General features: G+C 37.5%; 1 protein-coding gene across 1 annotated transcript in view; it reads left to right on the top strand.

The window, feature by feature from the left end:
* Positions 1 to 714: 714 nt before the first annotated feature.
* The window catches only part of LOC139733723 (corticotropin-releasing factor-binding protein-like), a 28,996-nt gene continuing 5,392 nt past the window's right edge, over positions 715 to 24,318 (top strand). Inside the window, exons 1-5 of the mRNA XM_071644533.1 lie at positions 715 to 1,038; positions 6,229 to 6,325; positions 13,319 to 13,488; positions 13,703 to 13,907; positions 22,718 to 22,872. Of these exons, the coding sequence (XP_071500634.1) occupies positions 961 to 1,038; positions 6,229 to 6,325; positions 13,319 to 13,488; positions 13,703 to 13,907; positions 22,718 to 22,872 (705 nt within the window). The 5' untranslated portion in view covers positions 715 to 960. The remainder of the gene's footprint in view (positions 1,039 to 6,228; positions 6,326 to 13,318; positions 13,489 to 13,702; positions 13,908 to 22,717; positions 22,873 to 24,318) is intronic.

Below are 24,318 nucleotides of genomic sequence, written 5' to 3'. Positions count from 1 at the left end.
AACAAAAAACCCAAAGGTCTTCAGCTTATCTTCATCATTCCACTTCCGGGTTTCTTCAGCTGACAAGCAAAAAAAAAAAAAGTCTTCAGCGCAAAAACAAAGGCCTTACCGGGCTCAAAGATATCATCCTATATTAGTATTCATATATAATGTGCGGGTGCAAAAAAAAAGTGGAGGAGGGGGGGGGGGGGGGCAGACAAATATCCATTCATTAACCCTTTCTGTGTCGGGGACTTTGGATAGTGCATAGAATGCTACAAGGTTTTATTTGCCAATTGGCACTCAAAACTCAGAGCGTACAAAGGGTTAACGAATCTTTTAACCTTTCCTATTTTAGAACAGAATAGAACGGAGCAGTTTGAAAGACACTTCTCTGAATCTTACCACTATATATCGTGACGCTTCTTCAGATTCATCAAGAAAAATATGAAGGCATAGGTTTGGACAGTCTATTGAAAGGGCGAAAAGGCATGATTTTATAGCAAGAAGAATGCTGTTTGATTATGAGATATCTGACTTACTGGAGCAAACCAATCAAAATATCTCTCATAGCGAGACCACGCCCATCAATCTGAACGTGTGTCCGTGTTTCGCGAAATGACGAAAGAGTTATCGGGCACTCGCGTTGTTTGCGACGGTCTCTCACTGACTTGAGCGGCAATAAAAAGGTCTCTGGAGGGAGCTGTCTGTCATTCGATCGCCGGAGAAGGGAACAGTTTGCTGCAAACAGCGTTACTGACAGGGAATCTACACTCTTCATTCATAGCAACACATGCAGTCACACAGAAAAGGAGAGAACTAGACAGTGCATCGCCTCCAGCTCTGCATCTTGAGCAGATAGCAAACTTCGTCTTGCTACACTCTTGTCCGGTCGAATCTCACGGCAGTCCGCAGAACTCTCGTGAACAACAACTTTAACTACGATTGTTGGCAGCCAGAGGATAGCAATAAAGTCTCGCCATGACGTCACAATACTGTCAATCGATATTCGTTGTGGTTATGATGTTTTGTTCCCACACCCTGGGCATCGAAGAACAGGTGGGTAATATCAAATGTTCCTCCTTCTTGTTTCGTCTGACTGCTATTGACGAAGAAATAATACCTTTTGTTCGGTATTGAAGGAAGCTTACTCTTATTTCCGAGCTCAGAGAGACAAAATGAGTAGTGAACTGTCCCCTGTAAAACTCATACTTGGAAAAAAAAAACTTTGAATAAACTTCGAACTTACATTGACATAATTATTACTAAAGATAAACATTATGTTAAGAAAACAGTAAGAATTGGCTATCAACATAAAAAGAAAGGCAAGAAAAAAAGAGAATAAATTGCAAGAGATAGGGCTTATTTACAAAGATTTTTCAAGTACAATAATCTGTAGACAAAAATAAGATACTGATTCGGTAGTGTATTAGCTCTTGTGAAAATCAGATGTATTTCAGATATATAAAAATGAAATTCACCCATATACCGCTCAAGAGAAAGTGTGCTATTCCTTGCAGCGTTACTACTGACAAACGCGCAACAAAATGTAGCCAATCTATGGCGCCAATGGGAAAGTTGTAACACATGTGAAACGTTAAGGTCGAAGGGAAGCAGAATGTGGTGTATAAATGTCTGAACGATGCCATTCAACTCCAAGACAGGAGACAAATTGCAGAGAGGTAAAACGGATGTTAAAAATGAACTTCTGCATATTACAAACATGTAGGGGAAAACAAAACAAAACGAACTGCTTTTACCATATCATAATTATTAAATGCATCGGGTTTCCATGGCCATTTTTCCCCTATACGGACTACAATGATGAGGATAATGATTATGATAATACTGGTGGTAATTGATCCCTTGAAATATCACAAGGATCAATTGAACTATTAAAATTGATTCGATGATTATGTAACATTAATCTCCATCCGTAAGTATATCTCATTTCTATGTCAAAATTATCTAAATCGCTATTGGTCCTGGACAGAATATGCCGGTATAGCACTCGTGTCATCAAGTCTACATAAACTACAGCCATGTTACCATAGTGTTGCCACGTTAATTGTCTATTCATAGGGAATGAGTGATGTAAGCGGAAGTTGTGAGGCAGGTGGAGCAACTTCCACCTGTCGTTTCTATTGGGAGAAAATTGATGCGTTACCTTGAATTGCCATGTCATTTCCATATCAATTGTTAAACATTTGAGTGAATCCCGTGCGGCTGAAAGAATGAAGAGGAGACAGATATCCTGAACATTTCGACAAATTTCTCTGTATAGACAACGCTTTGTAGAACGAGGGATAACGGATGAGAAAGTGTGAATCAAAATTATGCTCAGCCGTCTTCCTCTTGATGCAAGACACACAATTTGAAGTACTAGTATGTTGTCCTGTTGTTAAATGATATGTACGGAGTCGTCACAGAGTTATTTAAAGGGGAAATCCAGTCCAAAATATAAGTGAATCTGATAAGAAAGAGTAAAATATTACGAGTTCAACGGTATATATTTGATTGAAATCGGATGAAAAATAAGGAAGCTAAGACATTTTGAAGTTTCGCTAGTTTGAGGGGAAACAGTTCTTGAACAGTCAAGATGAATATGCAAATGGCAAAGTGAGCATGTCATTCCCTCACAACTTACCATAATATAGTTTGTACATAAAATTTTGAAATTTCCTGTTTTTCTTTTAAACGCAATTATGCCCGAGGCTCAAATCCTCATACATCTAACTGATCACTATTCTGAAGTTATTCAACCAGGAATAACGTCATGTTTCAGACTTCAATGACAGAAACATTGAATTTTCGTCATTCTTTTTTTTTTTTTTTTTTTTTTTGGTACACGATCATTGCAAAATTGTAAGGGTATGGCATGTTAGCTCACTCATTTGCATATTCATACCCACTGTACAAGAACTGTTTTGCAGAAATTAGCAAAACTTCAAAATTTCATATATAGCTTCCTTATTTTTTATCCGATTTCCGTCAAATGTCTACCGTTGAACTTGTAAAATTTACCCTTTTTTATCAGACTAACTTATATTTGGACTGGATTTCCTCCTTAAGACTGAAAGTGTGGCTGATGGTAGATATTATGGATGATATGGTGTAAAATGTTGTTATACGCAATAATTTCCATCGGACTCTCTTAATCATTTCTTTAGCCCCTATTTACTACAAAGAAAAGAGCAAATGAATGAAAGCGACTGCACCTATGCATTGTGAGAATAGTACTGGTCAGGTGACACGTGCGCAGTAGCCATTGGTAAGACTGGTGGCGTAGTGACAGAATGTTTGAATTGCAAACCAATGTTTGACATGAAATATCCTATCTCGTTTTATAGGCCATATCTTGATCATGTTTAAATATTTGGTAATATGTTATAATTATGTCACCTCATGTTCAACATCCACTGCTCTTTTCTTTGTCCATTGAGTTAGTCTAGTTGAGATATCTTTGAAAATATAGCAAGCTAGCTGTGCCATGTTTGAAAAAAAAAGGCGGAGGTTATATCCTTGAACTGCTGAAAGCAACATTTTTAGCACGGATCTTGATTTTGATGGGAAAAGTACAGTTGTAACATTTTATCCTGTCCTGGACAACAGGCAGGAGTAAAAGACTTCAAGTACACTGAATTGCAACGGAGGAGACTGCTACTGCATATCATGTTAATATTGGTTGCTGTCAGCTGATTGTGTTTTGTGCAATACTGCTTGGGTAACCTTTCTAAACGAAGGAGAAGCCTTATAGATGTATTTCACAAATAACTTGTTATGTAGTAAATTGCATGTTATAAAAAAAGTGACATTAGACATCATTTCTACTAATGTATGGAACGCTTGAATGGAGTACCAAAGTGAATCCGAACGCGATTTTTTTTTTCAATCATCATTCGATTTAACTTTGTCGTATAGACATAGTGTGTAGGTAAATCGAATCCTGAGAGAAGAGGCCTAAATACGGTTGCCAGATGAGACATAAGACAGTATTTGTTTGAACGCACCACTGGGTCAAATATCAATGAATACATACCATGCACGTAATTGGAACACAGACTCTAATATAAGAATCTTAAGACTTTTCTTTGTAATGCTAATCTTGACTGAATTTTGTTGTAAAGTGCTGTGAAACCAGTCATTGACTGTGTAAGAGCGCTATATAAATGATCCGATTGTATTGTATTGTATTGTATCACTAGAAACCGGAATTAATGTACAACGGTGCATAAAAATGTGCATTACTCGCATAATAACTTATTACATGATTCTGACGTAATTTTACGTTCTCTCCCTCCCCTTTTTTCTTTTTATTCGGGACTCTGATTTCATTCGAAAGATTTGTATCAAACAGGAAAAGGTGAGGAGTAAGATATAAAAAAAGGAAAACTAATGATTCAAAAGTAATGCGAGAAAGAAGGAAGAAGTAAATAGATCCCCTCAAATCGAGCGAAAAAAAAATCTCTATAGTCGACAAATGCAAACTAGATCTTTTACAGCTCCGTATAGTATATATAGTATAAATGTTTTCGTTGGCCTCATTCGTCGAGAGGAAAATAATGGAGTCAACAACCTAGCGAGTCGTGGAATGATGTACTTCATTTCCTTTATAACCATAATTTTGTTAGGAGCGGCAAACACTAACAGCAGACACATTTGAGTGACAAACGCAGCGTCTGAGGATTTCTCATCAACGGATGATAAAATCATGATGGAGGCGCCGATTCGTGGTTTGCACATGGAGAGAGTTTTATTTTGTCCCAATATCAGATTTTTAGAACGAGAAATAAATCAACCCAGATCAGAATTTTTCGCATTCGTTTGATACTCATGCATATAGTAAGTATATCAATATACCAAGTCTCAATCATCTAAGACTTACTGAAATCATTATTGGAGTCAGGAAGAGGGTAAAGGAGTGTTACTTTTAATAGAATCTATCATGATTTTGAGTGGTTAACGGATGGGGGCAAAACAATTACTTGAAATCCCTCAGACGTTTTAGGTAGTCCCTTCTCGCACAAAGATAATTCGAAAATATTGAAAACGTACTAGAATTTTCTTGCGATCTCGGTGCTTCATTTTGTATCTCATTGTATGTGTGATGCGAATTGCTTATCGACAGTTTCATCCAGTCCTTTGAATCAGCGTTGGAAAATGTCGTAATCTGATGATAAATGAATTTAGGGGAAAACATTATTCCAAGTTACACAATCACTCACATGTATACGTTGCTTGCTAGAGTAGTTCGAAGAACCTTCCAATGTTGCCAATAAAACTGCCTTTAAACAAGCGCATTTAATATCTTGTTTGAACATTTCAAACTGAACCTACCGTATGTTTGTCCCCGATTTAAGATCATCTATTTAGCAACAGAATAGACTACTACAAAGAAATAGCAGAATGTTTCGATCTTCAAGGATGATTAACCACGGTAAGATGCTCTATAAAAAGAAACTAATTCCGAAACGCGTGATGCCCATTTGCATCTATTTGTTCCTTCAACGTTGCAAAATGCAACAAAGACTAGGAATCCCTACACATTCCCCTGTCATTAATCTCTCTTGAGGGCTGGGGGTTTTATTTGATGCTGTTTCTGTTTTTCTTTTCTGGGGAGATCTGGATACCATACAAGGATTTTAAGAATTTAAAAACGAGTCAGTTTTAATTTTGTAACTTAGAAAACGGTTAAAACAAATCTCAGTCTCACATGTAACGAGTGACCTGCCTACAATAAAAATCTATGCTAAAATGATGTGAAACGTGTTTGTTCACTGTGTGTTGATTTGAATGCACAGTGCGTGCATGCTTGTTTCTTAACTTACGTGCTCATACAATTTCGAAGATTCTTGCAAATGTTTATAATATATCATATGTATCATACATACGTATATCATGCGATGGGCTTCTAATCAAATGAAGAACTGTTGTGCTTGGTGGGTTACCCATGTATAGATAATATGCTGAAAAGGACTTATGAATATAGATAAATGAGTGGATGACTGATCAAGTATTTCAGAATTATGTAAGACAAAGAATGAATGAATGTCTTTACACATTTCTCTTTTATCTCCAATCGTTTCCTCCTCTTTGCTGTGCCAATTGCGATTCCACCCCTAATATTTGTAAAATTAATTACAAATGCTATCGGCAAAACCAAATTTGACCTTCTTTTCGAACAATCAACTCAGTGTTTGATGTTAATTTTGTCTTCTGTTTTTTCATTGGTCTGGACGCCACTCAAAGGCTACCCATTTGCGAGGGGACCACGTTGACATTAGCATGCTTCGCAGGAACGTCGATGACGGCCACCCCACAGACGATTTCTATTCGAGGGACCTGGGTAAGCAGAGAGACCACTTTAAAGGGTTGTTTTTAAACACAACGGGACCTTGCGTCGCTATTTTTTGTCAGGATCTCAGCTGAAAAAAAGAATGATTGAGGCATTAGCGTGATTAGGCTCCCGTAGAGCTCTTCTAAATATGTTTTGAAAGGCAACAAACAAAGGGGCTACGAGAATATACAAAGCATGCAATCCTCGCATTAAGAGTTTGATCTTGAGAAACCCAGTGAGAAGCTCGAATGATAATTATTCTAATGAATCACAAAAAAAAAGAAGATGGGTACAAATAAATTTTTAGAAGGAACTTTGAAGGAGAGTATGAAAGTTAAACATGATTAAAGATGGTAATGAGGTGGGTTTTCTTTTTAGAAGTTGGGATCTTATTCTCGAATATTGGTGGTGATGATTATCATAGTTTCACCACCAAAATTGATTTCTCCTATATTACTGTAACTTGGCAAGTCGACCAAATGTACTCATGTTTTTTACTTTCATCAAAGAAAAAAGCAACGAAGTTCTTCAGATGCACACCATTATTATAGTGGGATCACTCAAATAGTGAAGACGGCAAACTCATCGTTCTTAGAATGTCCTTACGACCCATACGATCATTGACATTATACCGCAAACACTTTTTTCCCCTTGATATTTCATTGATTTCATTCAAATCATTCATAAATCAACCCATTCTGGGTGTAGCATGAACATGAACGGTATAAATACAATTCAAAAACACACACACACAAAAAAAATCCATTTGTCAATTTATACTTCAAATCATCTCTCTTCAACATAAACAACCCGGTTATAAATCAACCCTATACTGACAATATATTTCTTCACGAGAGAGTAATATTGACATGTATATACCAAACATATATCCTTTGAACATACTGAATTATGTAACTGACACTCACAAGGGCATATACATAAAAAAAGATACGTTATACAAATCTAGAATGAAATCATTCATAAAAAACCTAACCAACTCTTCCCCTACCAACCAAAACCAAAAATCTACATCATCTATCCTTTATCTTTTACCATTTATCCAATATCTTTCATACAATTATAGCTATCCTTCTTCAAATCAAATCCCCATCCCCACCAACCCCCAATTCACCAAAACCTAAACTACACCCACACCCACACCCACAACCACCAACCCACATACACATACACACAAACACCAACACACATACACCCCCTCCCACACACACACCCGAAACGATACCACCTTCCTTCCTGATGAAACGACTTCCAAATGTTGATACGTAAAACATAATGGACCGTATGCATAAAAGCAGCATCCGTCCGCACACAAGCACCGCTTCAAATTCAAACACACACACACACAAACGCACACACACACACATCACACACGCACACACACACACACATTCATAACTCTGTTTGATAGAACACATGTAGGCTTTTAATTTTTAGTATGGGTTTCACATCTGAACGGTCATGATACGCAGAAGACACAATCATGATTCTGCTCACCGTAAGACGGGAATGCAAACATTTTAACTTGATGAATCGAGGCATAGTGTGACAATGGAAAGATCATCATGAGTATGGTGTTGGCAGTTTACGCACACACTTGTCATATTGAAATACCGGCGGCTATAACGGGTATGCCCTTGCCACTCGAATCGTACCCTCAAAGATTCATGCATATTGACAAGACAAACCGTGCTATTGACAGGGTCCATTACAGCAGGCGAGGCGAGCTACGAATATGATACAACTTTCAAACTGCAAACAGACAAATTACGTGAGACGGATATCTTTTCTACAATACATAATATACATGTCCACAAACACACACACACGCACACACACATCATAAAGTATTAATAGCATATCAATATATTATTTAACGACAAAACTTCTCATCATTCTCCCACACATCAAATACGTTGTATGCCATTATGATGACAACTGTCTACACTGCACTATGAAGAAACTAGACTGTAGAACATGGATTACCTCACGATTTCGTTTGTAGGTTGTTCGCGAGAAGGAAAAATAAATTTAAATCATGCGCTCAGTACTCTGCATTTAAGTAAACATTAGAAAATTCAACGATTATAACTTCGACGTATAAGCCCAATATTATGGAGAGTCAAGGGGGGGGGGGGAGTATTTGTAAGGAGTCTACAGTGCCCGTTACCACATGTCTAAATCCCCCCTTTTACGGAACTTCTTATGTTGGACCCTATCTTGTCTTTTACTACTTATTATTTGTTTTATCCTTTTTCTTTTTCATGTCTCTTTTGTTTCCTTCTTCTTCTTTTTTTATATAGAAAAATCACACAAGTAATAAAAGGAGAGTGATATATCCGAAATGAATGTGAACGTTATACTACAGTAATTGTATTTATATAATAATAACACATAGGCCTAATTATAGAGGATGAGGTATTCATTTAGCACTAAGCATCGGAACTTATTCCGTTCCATACGGGAACCTGTGGCCTGCGTATTAAGTCTATGGGCATTTCGGAATTTAGTATGGAATGTGTTAAATATATGATGCAAGTGATAATATTATCTTGATAAGAATTCTATAGCCATGTAATCGGTTGTAACTGATTGCAGTGGTCCTCATGGCATCATGTTTTTAAAGGTAAAGGTCTACTGAATTGCACTGACTCATTCTCTTCTGTGCTCACTTTCACAAGCACACCCCAGTGATTTCATGAAGAAATTGTCAGATTATCATAATTCTTGGCATTCCTGTTAGCCAGGTGCCTCGAAACAAAACAAGAATAAGTATTAAATGAGTCAAAAAACTATAAAAAAAAACACACAACAAAACACAGGCTTTCCTATGTACTTTCTTAATTCTATGCTTGATGGAAAATTGATTAAACTACTGCAGACGATAGAGTGAGTACATAAACGCAATAACAATAAAAGATAATATATTAACCTTACCTTACAGCTGTGCTTCAAAACTTCAGATTCCACAAGGAAGATTACGTCTTTAGAAAATGCCGCCAATTTAAAATTAACATAGCTGACGCAGACTACTGGCCTATTGGAAAAAACACAAACAAACAAACATGGAAGATATGCGCATATATTTTTTTTTTTTTTGCTCTATCATTTTCTAAATATATCGTAAACAGGAAGTGATACATATAATCATAAAAGATAGAGCACAAAATGTTAGTAGATGTATCTTAAAGCAAACATGGCAAAAGGATGTAAATGAGTCAAAAGAGATTTTACTCTTCAGTATACTGTATTCTAGTTTTTAAAGCAAAGGAAATATTTAGAGAAGCAATCTTTCATGAATAATTAAAAGTATAGATAAATGATTCATCGAGCTTGTGCATGATTTGGTTTGCTTAATGATTCGACCTTCTCTGAAGAGAAAAGTCAGTCGGGTGAAATGGTCAGCCGATGAGAGATAATAATGCTTCGGTGTTTTCGCTTTGCCACTCCCACGTGTCACTCTAAAGAATGTCGGAGCGGAACTGGTAACTAATTACCAGGATATCTATGCAAAGCTAACACCTTGTCATAACGGCTCGAAAAGGTGGGAGGGAGGTTGAGAGGGACAGAGAGAGAAGAGGAAGGGAAGGGGGCAGAAGAGTGGGATAGGTTCTGATCTACTTACGTGGGAATGACCTTCTATACACGAAGTCATGAAAAAAAAAAAAAAAGTCATGAATCTGATCTTATCTACTGACTTGAATATAAACGCGCGTCATAGTGAGCCAAAGAGCCTTGAAATTAACGTCACAAACGTATCAAGTGAACAATGACGAAAGTCACATAACTGCTCGGCGCCATTTAAACCGTGACCGATTCGAGCTTGTGGACTAATCAGTCACGGTCCAATGCACCCGCAACACCTAGTCAGGGTGAACAATTTTCACTCAAGGACGTAAACAAACACGGATTGGATCCCACTGTGAACAAGTCACTTATGAAAATGGAGAACTATAGATAGAACAGACAAGGAGGAATGTATCATATAATGAGGTTTATCACGTCGATTATCAGAAACTATGATATAAAGTATTAATCCTTTATGTCCTTTACGCTATATCAATTTTGACTCTAAATATAGGCATACATATTTGACTATATAGGCATCAAATATATAATATGGTAAGCTTCATTCATTCTATTTTTATAATCCTTCGTCAATCACAATAATGAGACCAATGATAGTACATTGAAGCTTGAAATCAGATAAAAGTATATACCCAGTGCACCATAAAACTATAGCGATTCGTTATCACAATTCAGTCACACCTAAGACTATACAAACACAAAGTGGAGATGAATGAGAAGAGGTGACAGAGATGAGAAAACATCGTGGAATGAAAGAAGGAAGAAATGAAAGAGAAAGAAACAACGAAGTGCAAAAAAACAACAACCACGGAATAACATCAATGTACACAAAAACAAGGAAAGATAGGGATGGGGTACAATACGCTGTATGATAAGAGGCTTGTGGGAGAGAAAGTCATAATTGTTAATATAATATTAGAAAGAGAGAGGAAAACGAAGTAGGGCCTACCTGTAGTTACACTTAGAGATGTAAAATGATACGAAGCCCACACAATGTTTCGTCTCCTTTTGAATTATTATGATTTTTTTTTTTTATTCACTGCGAGACGTTTCTAAGAAAAAAAAAAGGTGATGAATTTTTTATGAAATTACCGACAGTGTTTGACTTTATACCTGAATGTCAGCTAAAAATTTCAGCTAGAAGTGAACAATTTCTGGTAATTAGTAGTCAATCCATGGACTTCAAGTAGCTGTCGTCGACGGATATAATGCAAGTTATTATGTTAAAAATGCATTATAATGTTCACACCAAATGGTATGCATGCTTGCTTGTTATCATACTCGAAGGAAGGCTTTTTAATGGGAAGATTTATTGCGCTAATGGGAATGTGGTGATTTGTCCATAAATTTGTGGCGTGGTGGCGGCGCCAACTCCTTTGAAGTGAAATAGAATAAGCTAATAAACATTTAACACAAATCAAGAAAATAGACTGGTTAGTGAATATCTTACAAAAATAGAGGTAATACAATAAATTATCGGATTAGTTTCACATGTTCCCATACAAAATGACATCAATTACATTACCAAGGCCCGTCTAATTCAAATTAATTTCAAATTCGTTTTGTTTCCATCAAACATAACGTAGCGAATCTATTTCATTTTTAATGTAATGATTTAAATCAAATTGGTTTTCTACAAGGAAAATATGTATATTATTCTTGGCCAATAGATATAATTTTTTTTCTAAAGGCCCATATTGGTAAATAGTCATTTAAAGCACTAAAAACAATGATCAAAAAACAACTAATCATTATCACGCGACGTCAACAATATATTTGTTTTGTGAATGTCCATTGTACGGATTGATCAGCCTCGAAAGGCCAACGGCCTACTGCTGATTTCCACTACTATTGCTCAAATTGTTATGTCAATCTCCAACACACACCTTTCAATTATGACTATGAATACTTAACTGAAATAATTTTGGTTTGTATAAAGGCTTGCATGTATATTTTAATTGATTGTGTCTCTGTATGTTTTCAACTGAATTTGTGGAAATAAACTTGAACTGAATATTAAAATCCTGCAAATTTTATGTTCAATTTGGTGAAACTCATAGGATAAGATTTTTTGTTTAAAATTTGCTCCTCAAGGTTAACTTGAAAATGGAAGAATCATTTAACTTCATCTCATATCAGCTAAGTGTTAGGATTGTATTTGATAAAATCGGTGTTAGATTTAACACCATGGGTGTTAAATCTAACACCGATCAAGTGTTGATAGAGGACCACATCCACAGGTGTATAAAATATATTGTGATGGTGTTGAAAAGTGTTCACCTGGCACTTCGTGGTGTTAATTTACTACTGTTTCTGGTAATATTTTTGACACTGTGCTGGTGTTAATTCAATAATGACACCGCATGATGTTGATTTGATATTGCTGGTGTTAATGTCAATGGTATAACACCTGTCCAGCTTCAATAGGAGACCACACCAACTGGTGTTACGGTGGTGTAAATGTGTTTACACATTTTTCCAAAAATCAAGTGTTTTATCGGAAATTCTTGATCGTCTTGTTAAAGTTCAAAAATCAACAAGAAGTGCTGTTACTAAGAAACTCTTCAAAAAACAATTTTATATTTTGAAATGACACCCGGAGGTGTTAATCTTACACCATAAATGAGCACCGAAAATTTAACACCAGCTCGGTGTTTCATATTTAACACCGGACTTTTTGCAATGAAACGTCAGTGCTGATACATTCGATAACAGCTGTAGTGAGGGCTGCCTTGTCCAATTTTGTCAAGTTTATCAACTCCATGACGGTTAGATGTAAGGGCAGTAGTAAAATATCTCAAAATTGACATTTCAAAATCAAAGCATTGGTAATCGTAACAACATTTTTTTACCCATTTGTTCTTTTGCTGAATTAAAATCAGCAACGTAGCAACGAACACGAGGTTGGTCTTCACTTCGTCATGCTGAGTCACTAGATTTGTCATGAAATATTGTTAAGAACAAATAAAACGAGTGTTCCGTGAACTAGTTCTCATCGATTTCAATGTATGAAGTAGAAAGGGGTACCGTAATAACAGCAACAGAATTGATGACGATTTGATGTCTGATTTGATAATGATAATAAAGGGTGCAGGGGTACTTCCAAAAGTTATTGACCCAAGAAAAGCAAGTGATATGTTTATGGGAGAAATCAATATTCGACGTGATAGTACATGTATACAATTACAGTAATAATGTGACTGATATAAAACTGGTCCTCTCGTGAACTCCCTGTGTTGCTGCCTGTAAAAATGGAAAAACAATGGTTCGTAAGTTTTACTTTAGTCAGTGTCTAACTCTAAGACGCTAGGAGTGGAGTTCATAATTGAGATAAGATTAACATAAAGAAATTACGTACTCAGAAAAAGACGCATTTACCTTCAATCGTATCCCCAGCGTGTAGGGTCGACATGGTTGGGCTGGAAGGTACCTACTACTACACGGCAAGGCCAGAGAACGCTGGAACGGTGTGTGCCACGTACCTCCTCGCCGAGTCAAACGACTTGGTCGAGATCGAGTTCACTGAATTCGATGTCGACTGCAGCGATCCTGAAAACGAAGTACAGGTAGGAATCGTTCAAAGCATGAATGACATAATAAGAAACTTGTGTATCGAACTGCCATTCTTACATTGTTTTCTTTGTGTTTTGATTTCTTTGTACTATGAAGATAAATTCATCATGTGTCGCGTGTGAATTTCTTTACGGACATGTATGAATAAATTCGAATGAAAGTTAAACAAACCAAACCAATAAATACCTGACTTCATTTGGCCTACAGTTCTTCGATGGTTGGACCATGGGATACGGGTCATTCCCGGGAGTGGAAGATCACCCCTTGACCATCGCAGAGCGGGTGGTTAATGTGTGCAGCCAGAGGAGCCGCATGTTCCGGTCTCATCAGAACGGGGCTATGATCACTTTCAAGCTGACGGATGCTGCAGCAAGCTTCGCATTCACTTTCAGGCCAATACACAACCCGGAGCGTGAGTACAATCCATTCTTTAAATTCCTATGGCGTTATTGTGATTTGATTTACTTACAACCTATAGTTTCTAATCCTTTGTCACAAAATGTGAGTGAATAATACGTATAATTGATGTTTATACGTTTCGCCGGCGTAACCTCTCAATCTAGTGGTTGTAGAAAAGAGTAAATGCTTCACGCGTCAACGTTTAAGATTCATTCGCAATATAATCTCTGAGAGTATAATATACGCAACATATCTATCTTTATCTTTTTTTTTTAAACGAGTCTTTGTGGTCATCTCCTAGCTTTGGTTAAATCTTCGTACGTAACCAAATAAACTTTCTTCAGGGGCACTTATGATCTCATTATCTCTTCAAAGTTTTCCCCCAAAGCATTACATTTTAATAGAATTATGTAGCAGGTGGAACATAGCAATGCAAATCATCCTACACTAGTCTGTGTATTCAGCTGCTGTAGTAAACCATTTTCTGTTTGAAATTCAATAATGTCTAGAAAATTTAGATTTTGTCCCTTTTAAAAGCCATCGGACCCGTACAGAATTGCCAGAGTGTAGATCAGTGATCCAAACAAATTATGAAATTTTACCACAACAAGGGCAACGTATGCCAAGGCGCAAGTGGATTTATAGACACCAACCTATGAACCAATATCGTTTACTTCTCCCCAAATACTACCGTAAGAATCAACAAACGGTAGGATTTTAATTGCAGGCCAAAACTACATAGAGATCATGAACAACATAAACCAATAAACGGCTGCTATGAGTGCAGGGACGCTTTCAATAGGTAACATAAGTAAGCAAAAATGAAAGCTAAAGCGAAAGGTAAAATTGAATTTTGATTATACTGTCATTCTATTCCTTATTGTGTTCTGGAACGGTCCTATCTTAAAGGAGGTAGCCCATTTCTTGGAGCATTTCCAGTGGTCACACTGAAACACAGACAGACAAAGAACAATCCCTTACCTTCTAAACTACAGTTGAAATCGATGGCCCTATCAAAGAAGAAAAATTAAAGATACAATCACCCCTATCTCCCCTTTCCCCCTCCCCTTGCCATAATCAAATCAGCGGGACGGCTGCAAACAATCACCACGTCACGTCGTTGCTATGACATCTAAACCATCCTCGTCAAAGGTTGGGAGGAGAAAAGAAGTAAATGCAAGCAGTGCCTCAAGAATGGAGATGAGAGACAAGAGTGTGCACCTTGTCTTCCCCATCATCACCACCCCCCCCCATCTCATCTTCAATCAGTGTTATAGGAAAATCAGGTGTTATAGAAGTGAGGTGTCCTAACAGTAGCAAATGCACTGCCAAGATGCTGGATGGGTTTACCCAAGAGTAATGATCATTTGACGGTGAGATCGTTCTTTTTTTTTCTAAGTAGGGAAAAATGGGAAAACTAATTCAGATGTGCTATACAAAATTACATCCAACACCAGGTAGCAACCAATGAATGTTTCTTTCTCTTGAGTGCATAATCATAATGCAAGACTCAACAACAACTTTTTCTTTGGGTGCCGGACAATGAGTCCTGCTGGAAAGAAAAAAAATAAGGAAAACAAAAGAAGAAGAAAGAATCTGAAGAAATGATATAAGGTAATAAAACATAGCAATAATGTGAAACATGGCAGATCTTATAAAGTGCTTCAAACACCAAGTGTTGCATTTGTGGCTAAGAGGTAAGAAAAATAAACATTTAAATATGAATTAATTCAATAAAACATTAAAGTGACTATAAACCATGATGGCAATGTGAAAATTGGCAGATATGATAAAGGGCTTCAAATACCGTTCGGAAAGTCTAACATAATATCTGTTATTGATTGAAGGTATAAACGCGATTTTCCATGACTCTTCATATTAATAACGATTTGACATTAAGGTATACCTAAGACATACTTTTATTAGCCGGTAGATAAGTCTTTAACATGGTTTGGTGGCCCAATGTGTTTTTTAGTGATTCTCAAATGATCACCTGACATTTATTTCTGGTGGCCCATGGCCAATCGGGCACCAAAATCATCAAGCTGTCATTTATTGGTGTCTTAATAAAACGTTGGGGCACGAAGATAATTCAAGGAAAAACATGCAGCATGAAATCATTTGATTAAACATCAAAAGAAAGGTTAAACGTTGAAACTTAGTGAAAATTTGCAGGTATGAAAAAGTGCTCAAATACCCCGTACTGTGACTAAGAAGCGAGAAAGTATGTTTTGAATGAAATGATCTGATAAAACATCAAAATAATCATGAACCATGTTAATTATGTGAGAATTGGCAGGTAAGATTGAGGGCTTCCAATACCGGTGATTAAGTACACTTAATCTATAGCATAATTATGCAACATTGAAGTACCTAGGAGTTACACATTTTTCCGTGACACTACAATAATGTCCGTGAAATCATTATTTAACATAGGGATATAACTATTTCCATTAAAAGATTGATGAAATTTAGCACTGAGAAAAAATAATTTGGCGGAATTTGGCTGATATTTGATGGTAAATAGCCTGAGTTTGGCCGATGAAGACTAGCAGCGATCTGTTTACCCTGGTCACAGCAGCCTGCTGAAATGAATTCAGATATCAAGCTCTGAGTCTCGAGTCATTCTCCCCTTTTCCAGATGAGAAAAACACACAAAACATTTTAAACACTCGCAAATATTAGGTGCCCCGATGACCAAAACATATTATTTCAAAGAAAATGATGGTCTACCGCTAATCTCGTGCCTTCTTTGTAAACGCTCCGATGATTTAAGTCATCCACAAATAATATCAAGCATATTCCACAGATGGAAGTACCATTGGTACAGCAAATCTGATTCGTGATATTTCTTCTTTTTTTTTTTCATTAGAGTGCGTGCATGAGTATGATTCCCAATCGTGAAAATTGTGTATATAGAGGTCGGTGCATGCAATAAGTATGCAGAATGCTGTGTTCATGTGTGTTTACGCCGTGTGTAGAGTGTTGTAAACAATGTCCATGACAGATCAGGACGTACGCCAATTGATGGTGAGGGGCGCGATGGAGCGTTAGATAGCCAGTTCGCTTGACGGCCAGGCTGAATTTGGAAACGGTGACAAAGTACGACAAACAAGAACTTCAACGGATTCAGCGAAGTGTGGAATTGCTGCAAATTCACTGTCTTTGTCACACAAAAAAGCGCAAAAGGAGTCCGTGCCCACCGGGAATATCGAGTCACTGCCCGGGTGATTTGATAAGAAGTTGCCGATTTTGTTGCTGCATGTTTCGTTAGCCAATTAGTCTTAGCCAAAGCGGATGTGCGTGCATAAAAAGGATTGTTTTCCACACACACAAAAAGAAAGAGTTTATGACAGGACACGCGCTCTAGCTATGGTAGCACTTTTGACATCGATCGATTTCTAGACTTGGCTATCTTCACATCTACCGCAGACGTATGGTTCTGCAATCTTGTAGTTATCAAACTGAGATTAACGTACAGAATCAACAGTCGGGTAAGGTGCAAAATATAAATGTAAGGAACACGTCAGTGTCACACACACACACACACACACACACACACACACACACTCTAGCCCCATAAAGACCTAATCGTGGGGCCTTCGTAAAACAATATCTTACAAATTAGGGAAGTCTGTGGAAATTGCTGCCTATCATTTGGCTTGCCAAATTTGTGGGGCACTGGCGTAATGTCTGGTTATTGAAAACTTGAAAGATCTGGGAATTTAGGAACCGACAATAAATAGCCAGTATGAAAACAACAAGGAAGGTTTTTTTTTTCTTTTTTTTTGTGAAGTTCAATGATAATATCTAACATCCTTAGACACAATGCCTTTAGCAAACCTAGCTTAAACTTTAATCGGATTTTCAGGTAATCATTTTCATGTTAATAACTATAAGAAAAAAAAAACTGCTTTGCACGCGGGAAAATGTCCACAATTGTAAAAAGTACTAGAATAACAGAAAGTGTCGGCACAATATCCTCCAGACTAAATAATGATATCCCAAAACCATACACCAAAGACATACAGGCAAAGATACACGTGGTTTGGAATATGATGGAGAAACCGCAATGTTTCCAAGTAATGGTCATGGAATCAGAATGAATTTGGATTTCCATGAGCAAAGAAGATACTAATTAAGGTTAAAATAGTTTCAGAAATCTTTCAAAAAACACAAACAGAAAAGAATTGGTAATATATGAAGCAGTAAACAAGTAGATTATATAGATAAAAGTAACACATTGGTATAAAGATGCGTAAACATCGTATGGATGACATTTATGAAAAACAAAACCAAATAGTGGTAAATCTGATTACCAAATGTTAAATTTTCCGCATGGTTTGTGAAGCTTGTCACATTCTGCCTTCCTTGAAGTGTCTGTGAAGCTTGTCACATTCTGCCTTCTTTGAAGTGTCTGTGAAGGGTTTGACAGACAACCGTCTCCCCCGTGAGTGGTCATGTATGTATTTTGTGTGCCTTGGAGGATGCTCCTGGGGGGAAATTTATTTTCAGCTGGTTCCCTTAGCGCTTCGATCGCGTGCATCGACAAATATTTCAAATGGTCGTGACTTCACCAGTGTAGAAATGCGGTCAGACAACGCCCACAGTCATCACACGAGGCTGTGAGGGGTACTACCCTACATGCTTACCGACCTATAATCACTTATTGTGTGCGTGTGTGTGTGTGTGTGTGTGTGTGTGTGTGTGTGTGTGTGCTTGCGTTTGTATATGCAGGTGCTTGTTTCCGTTACACAGTATTTTTTTTTTTACAGACAAAGACTTAAGATACGACACTACATCATCATGAAGAAGGGGGTATGCATAAAGATAGACACACACACATCAGGAATCTGCTTACATAACTCCAGTTTTCCTAGACCTTGGTCAACTTATGACGCGGGTTTTTTTTTTTTTTCTCTCTCTCTCTATCACCATGAGATGTGACATCACCACTATGACTTATTATGTTGACTATTCTTCCTATGTGGGTCGTGGGCTGAGGCTAATGGTGGGATATTACATCAGTCCATATATTGATGTATCACATGGTGAAAAATCAGATGAGAAAATCAAGATAAATTTTGTAGAGGCAGCAAATATTTTGAAAAGAACCATCATCATAAATGGTATTTCATTAGCAGACATGGATGACTTATGGATTTTTATCGTTGGTACTCTCATGATTAAGATATTTACGTTATGTTGATGAACTTCTGTTATATTTCCCAAATTTTATTTCTATTCCCTATCTCCCGTGTCTTTGTGGTGTCATGAATCAGTTATTTATTTTTTTCTGATTTGTTAATTGATTTATATGATTTTAATTCTTTCAGATGTTATGATAAACAAGGGTTCAGAGAAAAACCATTACTGTGACTGCCTTATTCACGAACAAGATAAGTCCAAGAAAATATCAATGTGCTCATTTTGCTCAACCATCATAACTCTTAGCAAGAATATGACACTAAAATACAGTAATGGATAAACATGTGTTTTTTATGACTCGATATCCTTGACAGTTTCTGAATGAAAACGATGGAAAGATTTTGATTTACCCAGGAGCAATAAACTGAAGTTGACGTAAAACAAGTACGGTACATTCTATTCCAGTCATAACAGTGTGCAAAGAGGAAAAAAGATGGAGATTAAGTCTGCTTTCGTTTAATTCGCTGGAGACAGTGTGTGGGTGTTGGTAACTTAGCTAATTTCCCCTGACAAACTGACAACAAGAAGATGTTGCTCATTCCGATGCACACCATCAGATATCTGAGTGGAAAGGTTCAAAGTTTCTCATCTTTCCTCTTTCAGCTGTTCAGAAGCGCAATACGACAAAGAAAACTCAATTTGTAAAATTGCATGATGAGAAGTGATGACGTCAAGAACTCAAGCAAACATGACAGATGTCACCTTACCTCTGCAAGAAATAAACGTAAATAAAGAGAAAAGAACAAAGTAATAAAAGAGCGGGAAAAAAAACGCACTCAACGCCGCGAGGTATTTTTAAACTATTTTTCCTATCTGCCCAGATCGCTCCGTGCAGGGGAGTCACTAACGTACAACACCAGTCCCTATGCAAGGAAGACAAACTGAAGTCTATGGATCGATTTCAAAGACACAAATGAATCAAATGTCTCATAATTTGAGGTGAAAATTACTCGTCGTTGTGCGAGTGACCCCGGCAATACAATTTGGATGACTTGGTGAACAATTGCCTTCCAGGCTTAGAAGATCAAATTAATACAGAGAGCCTAACTTGATCTTAGGTTCTACTGGTTTAGACAAGGGATGTGGCTCTCCCTCTAACTCCGGCAGATGTAGAAGGAAAGACTGTCATTATTTTCAAACGCCATTTGGAAAAGTGAAGCATCTATTCTGTCTTTGTCAGTAGGTTAAAGCCACTGGGATCGGATCCTCCTATAGGATTGCTTCCACCCGGAGCAAACTGGTGTAGACTTTAAAATTTCGTCAGGTGTTTCAGAGAGCTGTCTTTTTTTAATGGGAACCCGATACTTTGTTATGATCAGCTTCATTTCATGAATAGAATGCTGGTTGGAAAACGTGTTGAATGGAGTGCGGATTCTCGCTGGAATCAATTTGGCGTCAAGGAACGCCTGACCGCCAAAAACTAGTTCTTTAGAACAGACGACGTGTTTCTGGGTTTCCTTGTGTCTTCCGGTCTGATGAAGTCACTTGGAAGCAGAGACGAAATAGCAGATCACCACAATTATATTTTTTACTTAAAAAAGGAAGAAAACTCACAAAATGCCAGTAATTTTTATCGTTCTTTCTGATCACTATTTCGCTGTAATTATTTAATCAATAAAATGAACAATAATTGTATGCACTATTTGTTAAAAAATGGAAGAGTATCAAAGAAAAGTTTAAAATAAAGAACCACAGTTCCATGTTCCTTTTATTTTACTTATCAATTCATGAAGAAGTCGAAAACGTCAAAATGTTTTTGTTTTTCAGTCAACTTTGACCAGCAATATTTTAGGTAATGAAACATTATCATTTTTTTCTTATTACATTTACATAGAAAACACAATTCAGCTGTCTTCCGTTCTCACTCATCCTATGATCTTTATTCTGTAGGAAATTGTATGAAAAACGCTGTGTTAGTGACCACCTTGACGATATTGTTGCCAGAAGTGCAGGGCAAGGGACAACATAATTATCCGGGTACACGTCACGAGCTATATCCACGAGTCAAGCTGCCCATGAGTCATATATCCCATGAGTAATACAGTTCACGAGTCATACAGCCAACGAGCTACGAGCTCGACATCAAGTTAAGTACAACAGGTAGGTCAACGAGCTATACGGTCCACTAGCCAGACACAGGCAATCAAGACCCTAGTGTCAAACTCGTGGTCTGTATGACTCGTGAGTGTATGACTCATGAACCTTCTTTCATTGCCTAGCTCGTGGGATGACCCAAATTATCCTGCCTTTCCGAAATGATCACACTGACTGAATATTCCAGTGTTCACTTATATTGTTTATGCTCTCTTCAGTGCGTTCGTCCATCACGCTATAGCAAATCAGATTAAGCAAAAGGTCCTAGATTCGACTGAAAACGTTGATTTGTGTACTGTAAAATGGCTTGCACATCCCAAAACGGGGTGAATTGCACTCAGAAGAAATCTCCTTGAAGAAATATAAAGAATCAATGAAACAGGAAGCGAAGAAATACTGAGCGACAAGAATTTACATTCAAGATTCTTTGCATGGAGGAAAGGGAAAGACGGATTATGGGTGAGACGTGAAAGTGTCGAGCGGGTTAATTACCAGGCAGTAGTCAGCTGACCAGATGTCGCCTCGCGGCAAGAGAAGGAGAGCCGAGGCGTACATCTCCGATGGCCATGCCTTGCCTGTCGCCCTTTTACCAGCCGGCAGCGACATGATCGGCCCTGATATACAAGTACCTCTGTCATTCAAAGTCTTGGAAACAATCCAATCTCGGAAAAAAAGTAGGGAAAAAGTGGGTAGGGTCACACGAATCCACGGATGAGCTTATATGGCTGTACCTTGAATGAATAATCAAATACACAGCCTTTAAATCGATGATGTATATTCTTATGTGGCGCTCCATTCAGGGGTGAGTGATAAGCTATCCCATAGGCGATATTTCGTAACAATAATGTTGTAGTGCAAACATTAAGTCATTTTTGGCTCGCGGGTTATGGGGAATGTCATACATCATGTTGACAATTCAGTCAAGATAAATTAATGCTTGTCCTGCCTCACTTGGCAACCCCAGAGAGTCGATGAGGTATCGATCGCCGTAGTAACTTGATTGATTAACAATATTTCCTCAGGCTTCTGGGGAAAAACACGGTCATCTTTAGCGCATGACGTTAATAGCGTTTCAGGAGTTCTTTAACACAGACAAGTGCAAAGTGATAATGGGTTAGTGTTCCTGCAATATTGCGGAAATGACAACGGCCTAAAAAAGGGGGCGTAATGACTAAGCTATGAATAAGTCAACAATTAAAGTCATAATGGATCCACGCGATGAATAATTTCTTTGCGTTAATGTTGGGTTATTTCTTGTTTGACACGTGCTATAAGATATTTGTATATCATGTGTTACAGTTCCACGAGCATAAATAGACACTGGTCTATGGAAGACAACTGAACGTGTATTGGTCGAAGACAGCAATATTTGAATCTGTTGTCTCTCCAAAGAGGACATCTCTGGTTTTCTCTGTGGATACTAGTTCCAAATATTTCTATTGAGTCAATCTGGGTAATAAGGCTAGCAAAATCCAAAACTCACTTAACCAGCACTTTCGCTCATTTTTCTTCATACCACAGCATGCAACGTTATTGCTCCCGAACCAAGCGGTGCTCACACACTCCGTAACTATGGCAACGAGAGAAATTGCTCTTTCTCCATCATCTATCCGGTGACTATCCACATCTGGGAGATGGCAGTGGGAGGCTATGACAATGGTGACGCCAGGCTCAGGGTAAGAGACGTCTCGCTGTGGCCATTTACTTACCGTATTCCCCTGTGATTTTATACGTACCTATACCAATTTATTAATGATGTGGATTTGGATATAGTCATCTACCTGTTCATGTAATTGTCATAAGGCATGGTGAATTCCGTTCATAACCATTCTAACCATAATTATGCAAGCCCCGGCAGAAAATACAAAATACAATGTAAGCTGACTTTTCGTGAGGTGGACGATATGAAATCTATTATGTTGTATACACAAAGTAGGGGAAGAAAGAAAAAAAATCTTTCAAGACGACATATTTTTATCATGTATGAAATCGGTGGAAGTAGTTATTGAATAAAAGTAACAAAATACTTGAGAGACGTTTCTCACAAATTTTCATTGTACATGTGATGAAGCAAAATGTGGTTTAAATAGTATGATTGTATGGTGATGAGACAACATCATAGTGTAATATCAGTATTGTGTAGATTCTCTAGAGCAACAATTCAATTAACATTTTGAATTTCCATTTTCGCGCTAAAACATGACGCAATTTGAAGAGATTGAAATCGTAACATTAGTGGCCATGAATAAAACACAGTAATACAACTATAAGCATGATTATCACAAGTAGGGATCGCAAATTTTGAAGCAAGTAAATATTCTACCTAGCAGATAAATTTTGAAGGTACACGACGTTAAACGTGACATAATAATAATTAAAAATTCGATGCAATTAACCAAATCTTACCAATTTCATGGTAGAAACCTACTAAAGAGCTGCTGAAGAGCTGATAAGCTCGTACGGACTATAGGTCCCTCGGAAAAAAGATGAAATAGAGATAAACTGAAACATCAAAAGTTCGAAAGTAGACAACAGAAAAAAACAAATGCATATAAATAGGAATACATGCATGAACATGATATATGTACACAATGTCATATAGACAGTACAGTGGGCATATACATTATTCCAGTAAATTTTGATTCATGCAAACAGATTTTAAAACAACCCCTTCCCCCCGCCCCACCACCACCACCACTAACACCACCATCACCATCACCACCACAACACCTTGCCCGCCTGCGCGCGTATTTTGCTCATTTACTGTTTCATTGTAAACTTATAGCTGTACTAAAATGAGTTTTATGCATCTATATTGAAGTTAAGGAGACGGTAAATGAGCATAATATGCACAAAGGCGGTGGTGTGGTGATGGTGGTGGGGGGGGGGGGGGGTAGGATGGTTGTTTTTAAATATCTTTGTATGAATCCAAATTTAGTTGGATAATGCATAAAACTCATTTTATGTCCATAATCATAATCGCGGGGTAGAGAAAAGGAGACCCTGACTACAGACTAACACGAAAATACTTCATTCTGTGCACCATACATGACTGTACGAAATACCTAGGGATACTAGGAACGTATAATTCGGTTATTGGTATTTTTCATTGAACTAACACG

Source organism: Diadema antillarum, unplaced genomic scaffold (assembly GCF_040938485.1).
Source record: "Diadema antillarum isolate AM-2024a unplaced genomic scaffold, OU_Dant_1.0 seq00000488_RagTag, whole genome shotgun sequence".
Taxonomy (NCBI): domain Eukaryota; kingdom Metazoa; phylum Echinodermata; class Echinoidea; order Diadematoida; family Diadematidae; genus Diadema; species Diadema antillarum.
This window is presented reverse-complemented; position numbering and strand designations above follow the sequence as displayed.